At 36.7% G+C, this 9,670-nt stretch overlaps 1 protein-coding gene across 2 annotated transcripts in view; it reads right to left on the bottom strand.

The window, feature by feature from the left end:
• Window positions 1–6,000: 6,000 nt before the first annotated feature.
• The window catches only part of LOC102865338 (lipid phosphate phosphatase-related protein type 4-like), a 62,011-nt gene continuing 58,341 nt past the window's right edge, over window positions 6,001–9,670 (bottom strand). The window contains exon 6 of one of the 2 annotated variants that reach the window (XM_006882434.1): window positions 6,001–7,717. In XM_006882434.1, coding sequence (XP_006882496.1) covers window positions 6,389–7,717 — 1,329 coding nt within the window. In that variant the 3' untranslated portion in view covers window positions 6,001–6,388. The remainder of the gene's footprint in view (window positions 7,718–9,670) is intronic. The other variant, XM_006882435.1, reaches the window with a different exon arrangement.

Raw genomic sequence — 9,670 nt, 5'->3', positions numbered from 1 at the left:
GAAATGGATCGAGTTTCTGAGTGAGGTTGTGGGAATGAGTGTGTTTGAGACAGCAAGGTTGACACAGGATAGGGCTCTTGTACTTAGAGTTGCTATGAGTCACAAGTGACTTGACAGCACATAACAACAACAACAACAATACCTCTAAGAGATGAACAATGAAAAAGGAATACAGAAGAAAAATTTATACCCTTGAGTTGTGGGGTTGAAAAAGAGCATTAAATACTCTATGGACTGCCAAAAGAATGAACAGATATGCATTAGAAAAGGTGAAGCCAGTGTGTTCTTTGGAGGCAAGGAGTGTGAAAGTTCAGCTCATGCTTTTTGGGTGTATTTCTAGGAAAGGGTTCCTTGGAAAGTGACACCAAGAGAAGAACACTCTCAATGAGATGGATTGACAAGATGATCTGTTGACTGTATCCGTGAGCTCATGTGTGTCAGAGATGATAAGAATGGCACAAGATAGGACAAGTTTCATATCTGTTGTTCATAGGGTCACTAAGAGTAGTGCTCAACTAAACATCACCCAATAACAACAATAACAAATTAATTATTGTTTGTAGTTAAGTGCTGTGGAGTCACTTGTGACTCATAGTGACCCTTTATACAACAGTTCTGAACCCTGCTCTATCCTGAGCCAACCTTTTTGTCTCTAACACATCTATTCACATTATCCCAGTTACTGAGTTAGTTTATTTCATCAAGAGTTTTCTTCTCTTGCACTGTTTGCTCCACCTTCCCAAGCATGATGTCCCTCTCCAAGGACCAGGACCTCATGGCAACATGCCCAAGGCATGTCAGACAAAGCTTTAAAATCCTTGCCTCCAAAGAGCAGCCTGTTTTCACCCCCCTTCCCAGGATAAATTTGTTTGTTCTCCTAGAAGTTCATGGCATCAATTCTCCTATTATCACTATTCATTGTCCAGCTTTCTGATGTAAGTAATTATAGCAAGTAATTGTGAAAACCATGGCCCGGATGAGGTGCACCTAACAATCAAAGATGCTAACACTCCTTAGTTTACATTTTTCAGAACAAGTTTTTCCTTCAGTAATTTTTGCTCTCCAAATAAAAATATCAATTGCTAATCCACAAATTATACATTGTCAAGGATTTAATTTCACTTCCATAGTAGTTGCACCATCTGACACTCCCACCAACAGTGAATATAAGGGTTCCAGTTTCTCCGCAACCTCGCCAGCATTTGTTGTTTGCTGTTCTGTTAGATTTTGCTATTCTTACTGGGGTGAGATAATATCTCATAGTCGTTTTGATTTGCATCTCTATTAGAGCTAGGAATTTTGAACATTTCTTTATGTGTTTGTTAGCCATCTGAATGTCTTCTTTGGTCAAGTGTCTGTTCATATTCTGTGCCCATTTTGCAATTGGGTTGTTTACCTTTATCTTGTTGTAGTGCTTGTTTCTCTTTTTTTAGGAGTGTTTTGCTTATTTGGGGCTTCTTTCAATTCCAGATGAAACTGGAAATTGCCTTTTCCATCTCATTGAAGAATGGAATTCGTATTTGAATTGGGATTACATTGAACTTGTAGAATCACTATATGGACACAGAATATGAATAGACACTTCACCAAAGAAGACATTCAGATGGTGAACAAACACATGAGGAAATATTCAAAATCCCTAGCTCTAAGAGAGATGCATAGGTTTTCAGAGGCCTGCCATTTCAGAAGTGCATGGCCAATCCTTCTTCCTAGTCTGTCTTAATCTGAATGTTTAGATTTAGAGGAGTATCTGACAGACAGCAATTTGTGGAGTAGTGAAAGATAAATCCCTTATTCTGGAGTTGACTGGGGTACTCGGGATGGGTATGTCAGAGGCAATGAGATTGGCACAGGATAGAGCACGGTTTAGGGCTGCTGTACATAGGGTCGCTATGAGTCACAAACAACTCGATGGCACATAACAACAACAACAACAACAACAACAACAACAAGAGAGATGCAGATTGAAACAACTATGAGTTATCATCTCACTCCAGTAACAATAAACAACAAATGCTGGTGAGATTGTGTTGAAAGTGGAACACTTATTCACTGTTGTTGGGAATGTAAAATGGTGCAAGCACTATGGAAGGCAGTATGGCATTTTCTCAAAAATTTTGAAATAGAAATTCCATTTGACCCAGCATTTGCACTGCTGGGAATATACCCTAAAGAAATCAGAACTGTCACCCAAACATATATGTGCGCACCCATGTTGACTTTTGCTTTGTTCACAATAGCAAAGTGATAGAAATAATCCAAGTTCTCATCAACAAATGAATGGATAGAGAAGCTGTGGTATATTCACACAGTGGAATACTATGCTACATTAAAAAACAAAGAACTCATGAAATATTCTACAAAATGATGACGCTGGTGCCCGTTATGCTGAGTGAAATATCTCAGTCACCAAAGGACAAACACTGCACAGTGTCACTGTTATAAAAAAAGACTGACATGGGGGTTAGGGGGAAACTAAGAAAAAAGGGAATAAATAATGTACACTACATTGAAACCGATGAGGGGGGGGAAAACTGTTTAAAAGGAATACATGATTAAGTATTATTTTCATGATAACAGTCCAGAATAACAGCTGCACAGTAAAGTGGACTGGGGCCTGGAGGGCTATGGGGGATTATAAAACAATGAAAGAATTTTTTTTTTCCAAAGAGAAAAGTAAACTAGGCATGGGTGTGGGCAGGAGGACAACGAACAAATGGAAATCCAAGTTCTCTATAAACTTTCATTAAAATCTCAATTAAAATTAAAAAAAAACGTTCTCTGAATCAGAACCAGGCTGATGGCACTTAACAAAAGACTTTAAGAAAGGACTTTAGAGATATGATAACTGAATCTTCCCATTTTAGATATAGGTAGGGGGAAAACCAAATGAGGACTAAATAGGTTTAAAATGTGTTTCAACCTTTATAAACTATGTATTGGTGTGTTTTTCACATATAGGACCACAATTTTTCTTACAGTTGATAACTATTTACAAATAGCTGTTGGTTGGCTAGACAACCAGATGTGGTTGACTAATAAGCATGTAGTTGGTTATTATTAGAAAACTACATGAACTTGATGGCGTAACTGGACAATTTTAATTTTACATTTCAAGCAAACAAACCAATTAAGTATAGTTTGAGTAAATCATAAATACTGGTTATTATCCAAATCCTTGTATTAACATCTTTTGTTAATTAGTAGACTATATAAGCATTAAAACTCAAAAATGAATGTCAAAGGGTTGAAAAGTATCCTGAAATTAACAATAAAACATTTTTTATTTAAAAAAAAGTTACAACACCCATGCCAGACTGGCATAGAAGATGATAATATTTGAGAAAATATACACACAACACCTACATTTAATAAAAAATTAATTCAAAGAAGGCAATTCTGATCTCATATTTTTGCTTTCATATATGCAAAACATTGATATACAAAACATCTGTCTAAATAAGTTTTTTAAACATCTAAATAAATTTTTAAAAAATATTCTAAAATATAAAAAATGCTAAGGACTAGGGAACATTGCATTATCATTTGAAAAATGTTTCTTTCTTAGTACAACTAATGACAGATCTTATTATTAGTGGCACCTAAGACTGGAAAAGAAGTGTTTCAGAGTTAAGGAATGATTAGATTTGTCCCTTTCTGACACATATTTCAACACTCTGGTTCATTCTTTCATGTTGAGCTGTTTTCCTAGAAAATAAATAAGTTACTATCCACTCTGACTCTGAAGTTAAAAACCAAAACATTGCCGTTTTGATGAAGAAATCTAATCTTTATTTCTATGATGTTAGCACAATATACTCACACAATAGCTTTGATCTGTACTTAACAAAATACATTTATAGCACTTTACAAACTTTTTCAGTTTGGAAAACATTGCATAACATTTTATTAAACACAATACTTTATATATATTATATATATTCATCATTTTATATACTTTAAAAAGATAATTAACTCTCTTTATTCAATACTTGATTTTATCAATAAAGCACAGCCTAACAAAGGAAGAAGTGCTCCCATTAGCAAATACAATAAATAGAACACTAAGAAGATACCACCTGTTAGTCTGATTTATTTCAAATTAAGGTACCAGTGGAATGTAAACAAATATTTTTTTGTATATATATTTTTTTTGTTACAAAAGATGTATTATCAAATATACATGCAGAGGTCTGATTTCTAATGACTATCATTAATTTTTCCTTAACAATGTGGTACAATTTATTAAGTCATTAAAAACTGTAGCCTTTGGCACTTTGAGTAGAAAAGAATATATCAATATTTATGTAAAGAAAAAAAACTTCAATGACTAGAGAAGTACTTTAAAATCTTTGTTAAGAAATAGGAAAGATTAGGAAATACATATCATACTGCACCTCAAATACTGCAGCTTTTTTTTTGTTTTTTTTAGTTTCTTCAGAGTACTAAAACCAGCCCACCTGTCCCTCTTTGTAAATTGGCCAAAGCCAGCTGGAGTGTCATCATGGTGGTGGTGGTGGTGGTGGTGGTGAGAAGTGGGGAAGGCATCGTTTTATTCCCACTTCCCTCTCTGAGAAGGAAATTGCTAGCAGGGATAGGGTTGAGTTTGTTTTATTGCCAAGTTTTCAATTCTGCTGGTTTTAGCTAAGTCCCTTGGGCCTTAGGAGCTGGGTTTCTCTGTCATAAAGTTCTGCCCTTTCTCCTGTGGAAGCTGATAATGACAAGATACTAATCCCCCTCTAAGTAACACCTTCTGTTCTCATTGAAAACTGAACTGAGCTCAGAACAACCAGCTCTATTGTTTCTTTTTTATACCCTCAGCAATGTGTGTATCAGGATTCTTTATGAAAACGGTATAGAAAAAGTGTAATACCAAATTTCAAGAACCAACTATTTCTTCATACTTAAAATATTGTGTAAATTTTTAAACTGGAAAAACTTCAAAAAGGTTTCTTTTTCTCTTCTTATTGAGAGTATTGGTTTCCTCTGATTTAGGTTCAAGGCATCATTCAAAATAGGTAGCAAAGGCTGGTTGTTTTTTTTGTTTGTTTGTTTGTTTTAAACACCAAGACAGTGATTGTTCAGATATTATAAAGCAATACATGCTTACCTTGTAATATTATCTACTTTTACGTACCAATTTTCACTTTTTCGATATTTTTCTTAGTAATGTTGAAGGAATAAAAATGTTTTAGGGAGAGAGTAAGACCCAATACTGGTGGCTTTAATTTACTGGTTCTCAAGATACTAGAAACAGTTCAGTTGTCTTGAATCAAATGCAATGTTTAGATGACTTGCTAAGCTAGCAACCTAAGCCAGCTGGTTGGTGTCATCTAAGAGTAGAACTGACCAACATTATTGGCAATATAACCCCAAATGTCAAGTTTTGGTTAGATTTTTTGTTTATAAATTCACAGCAGTATTTTTTGCTCAAGGAATGTCAACTTATCTCTTTTTTAAAATAAGAGAACATATATGTATGACATAAAAAATTGAAAAATCGATAAAGAAGCCATAAAATGCAAAATATGATCACATCATTTTTAAGACTATCTAAAACAATATATTGTAAATAATGCAAATGCAGTCACTGAAAAAACAAATTCTTCATTAGCAATATCTATACTTAAATAAAGAGTAAGTGGCAGAAAAACTATGCAAGAAAAAAAATACTAGCTATCTCCTTTCACGGACAGTATTCCTATGCATTTGTTGTTGTTGTTAAAGAAAGCATAAATTTGCAGAAATGCACAAAACCTTTTCAATTTTTTACTGTGACAGGGTCACTAAGGAGAAGGTGCGGGGTGTCCTATTCTAACACAAAGCAGCCAGCATCTTCTTATTAAAGTAGCATTTCTTTGACAAGGAATTGCACACCACTATTTCACAGCTAAATAGTTTATGAGTTTACATTTGTGTATGCACTATAGTTATCAGCACCACTCAGTATTGAGCTACAGGTGCAGATTCTTCAAAATGAATATATAATACTGCATGGCCTCTGTTGTAGGGAAAAACATGTGTGTTCTTGATTCTCATAGGTAATTAGAAAGAAAAGTCCCCAGAGTTGGCACATTCAGGAAGTTATTATAGTGTACATTGAAGGAAACCACTTTTTTTTTTAATACTGCCCTCTGCAGAACCTTTGTGTTTGAAGATGACAGGTCTCAAAATTCCTCACATAACGTTATGTTTTCGCATTGTGCTTTCCCTCCCCCTTGTAAAATTTTTACGTTTGAGTGTAGCAGTTCTCCTAAATCCTAGAGTTCCAGGCTCCTAGTAAGTAATCTAGTTTGACTGAGAAGGCTTCCCAAATGCTTGAACAGAGCACAGGTAGAATCAACAGGTGGTCTTTTGTGGGTTGTCCAAATGATTAGCTAGCCCTCACTCAATCCTTATAAGCCCGTGTGGGGGAAGTCCCTTTGTAGAAGATATTTCTCGTGTTTTCAGGGCTGTTGCTTCTTTCAGGGATTAAAATGATGTTGCCCTTTCTTCTTAGAGTGGAGTCACGGGAAGAAGAAACAGACAACGTCTCAGAACCAATTTCACTGCCCTCTACTGGGGTAACGCGGATGGTGGTGATGCCATGGTGGTGATGCTCGTTATTATCAATGTTACTTCTCTTGCGATCTCCGGACCCAAAACTGTCTTTTAGGGACTCACAGCTTTCTGAGTCCCTGTTGAGATCGTTAAGTTCATAAGTTTGGCGAAGACTGCCTTTCTCAGGGGCTTTCCACTTCCAGGAGCCGCTGCCTTCGCCTTCGGTGGTGGACGGGATCTGGATGATGGGCCTGTTGTTCTCCGGGTGAGCCTCAACCCTCACGATCCCACTGGGCTCGTGGTCTGTCAAGGTTTTGTAGCGGATGGAGCCCGTGCAAGAGACAGTGCTGCCTTCGGTGTTCTTGGGGCTGCTCTGGAGAACGCCCTGCTGCTTGGACATGGCTATTACTTGCATGATTCGGGGCTGATTGTTGCTTCTGTTGCAGGCCACAGTCTTCTCAGCAGCCTTCAGCCATTTAGCCCGAGCAGAGCTGCTCTTTGGAGAGGTGCTGATGTTTTCCTGGGTCTCTTCTGGGATGTGTACCAACTGTGAGGAGCCGGGGCGGGACTGAATGGACACCCTTGGTCCCCCAGTCATAGTGTTGTTACATCCGGGGACAGTGCCAGGCTGGATCTTGAGGTACTGATTGCCAGGACCGTGGTGATCTCCATTGACGCCTACCCTCGATGGCTCTGAACTTGACCTCATTTCTATGGATCTGGGTGGTGATTGGCCAGGCTCCGTCTCCATTACTTGCAGGGACATCTTCCTGCTTTCATTTTTATTTTTCCACTGGGTGAGGAGCTGCTTTGATCGAGCAGAATCCATAGAGGCATGGATGCTCGCATTTCTTCTGACAGGGTCTTCTACCGATGGGGTGTTGGCCCGAGGGAGGGTGTTGCTGAAGGTAACCATGTTCTCCTTCCCCATGGGGCTTCGTGGGGTGATGACTTCTACGTCAGCATTTCCCCTTTTGAGGTTTGTCAGTGAGCTGGCATCGCGGTGGTTTCGGTTGAGGATGCCTTCTGTGTGAGCTATGCCATCAGTATTGCCACCATTTTTAGCTGATAAAATTCGGTTGGGGTCTTGATTAAGGTCTGTCAGAGACCTGAGGGCTTCTCTGTGCTGAAACATACTCTCTTCACTAGGCAGAAAGTTCCCCACAGCATACAGACCCTAGTGTTCAAGAGAAACAACAAATCAACTCCAGAAAACATGGTTACTAGACGTTTCCCTTATAATAGCCATTAAAATACACAGATAAGGTATGTATGACACCATTGGCTTGTACAAATAACAGGAAACCAAAAGCACACTCATTATTGCTTTGGAAATAATAATAAAAAAGTCACTGAATTAATCATTCAAAAACATGAAATCTATTTTTCTATTAATTGGGTTTTTCCCTTCTTTTACATTTCCTGAGTGTTTCTACAAATTCTTTCCTTGTGTATATTTTGAGGGGAAAAAAGATCTGACAGAAATAAGGATATTTTTCTGGCTTTCCTAGCAATACTTTTCTGTCTTCTTGAGTGACACCTCAAGTGGCTTAAATTATTTCTTTTGATTTGCACTTTCAGACAAACCATATGATGGAAGCACAAGAGGTATAGAAAATAAAGAACACTGAATGATCAAAAACATGGTATCAGGTTTTGAAATGAGGTCCAGGGCACAAATTGTTAGAATTTATGTTGAGTAGTTCCTGATGAGTTAATATTCTTGAGAATGATCTTAGACACTCAATCTGTCTCTAGATGCAGTACCCTCACTCTTCCCTGATTTAAACTTGGTCCTAAATTCGAGAGTAATATTTGATCAATTTGCAATTTGATTAATATTTGATACCCAAATATCATTAATGCTTATTAAATAGGGAGTAATGTTTGATAAATTTATTCTTACAAAGTTTTGACTCAGTTGTCTATTATAAAAATCTGAGTAAAATTTTATTTAATCTGGCTTGATTTTTAGACTATCGAAATATTGCTTGCTTTAGATTTTAGATAGGACAAAATTTCAGAGAAGGTTAAAATTCAGATTCATGTGTTTACCATCTTTGCACATCGAAGATCTAATCCTTCCTGGATTTTCAGTTTTTGAGATGCTTAGTTTGGAGATGTAATAAATCAGAGAATGCTTATTTATATGCTCATTTTAACAGAATATAGCTACTGGATAGTTTTCAAATGAAAGTGGAATTTCCTGGATGTAATATTTTGAGAGGACTTGATAATGAACAACAACCTAATTTAGAACTGATATATTTCCAGTTTCATGACTTTGAATGTATCTAGGAATGAAATAAAGTTAAATTTCAATTTCTCCAGCTGTGATTTCTGGTGATAATCTCTTAAATCATGTTTATGCTTCCATTTCCAGAGTTCACCAGGAGGAGCAGCGTCTATTTAATGTTATATTGAAAACTGGAATTAAATTTTTAAGTTTGGGAAAATCATCCACAAAACTGTAGACTCTGTTAGCATTGTTGATCATTAGTGCAATTAATACTGAAGTATGAGGACAAAATGGATGAAGAATCGTAATTCAAGTTCAATTCCTTTGAACATTGCAATTAACCTTCTACAGGCAACACAAGGTTATACACAATTCCTGACGCATTAACTTTAATTTTGACTCACTTCTCTTTCATGAAAGAAAACAGAAGGGAGAGAGAAATTTGATGTGACAACTCTGGCTACATACTGGGTACTTTATTATTTTTTAAAATTAGTGTTTTTATGGTACCTTCCCCAAGTGAAACAAGATCGTAAGGCTTAGAACTGTTTCTTAATCATTCTTAGGACATGCCAATTTAAAGTATCATCCTCACTTATAAATACAATCAAGTTTCTACTTAGAATTTTGATTCTCAAATGTATTTCTCCAGCATTGATTACCGTCTTGAGCACTACACCGAATTATGCAGCATATTTATCTAAATATAGAGTGACATAATACTGCCTACTAGTTACCTTTCCATCTTTAAGTTGAGTTCACCAGTTTGATCCCTAGTCTAATTGACTCACTTGCTCTATGAAAGATCCAGTTTGCTAATGAAATCTCTGCCCAGGCTTCTAACCAAAAAGTCTGCATTATCCTTTGCTCCTCCTGTTCCCTCATCCTCCA

This window comes from Elephantulus edwardii, unplaced genomic scaffold (genome assembly GCF_000299155.1).
Source record: "Elephantulus edwardii isolate Elephantulus edwardi_28Jun2011 unplaced genomic scaffold, EleEdw1.0 scaffold00020, whole genome shotgun sequence".
Taxonomy (NCBI): Eukaryota; Metazoa; Chordata; class Mammalia; order Macroscelidea; family Macroscelididae; genus Elephantulus; species Elephantulus edwardii.
Note: the sequence above shows the minus strand (reverse complement) of the source record. Positions and strands in the feature narration are given on the sequence as shown.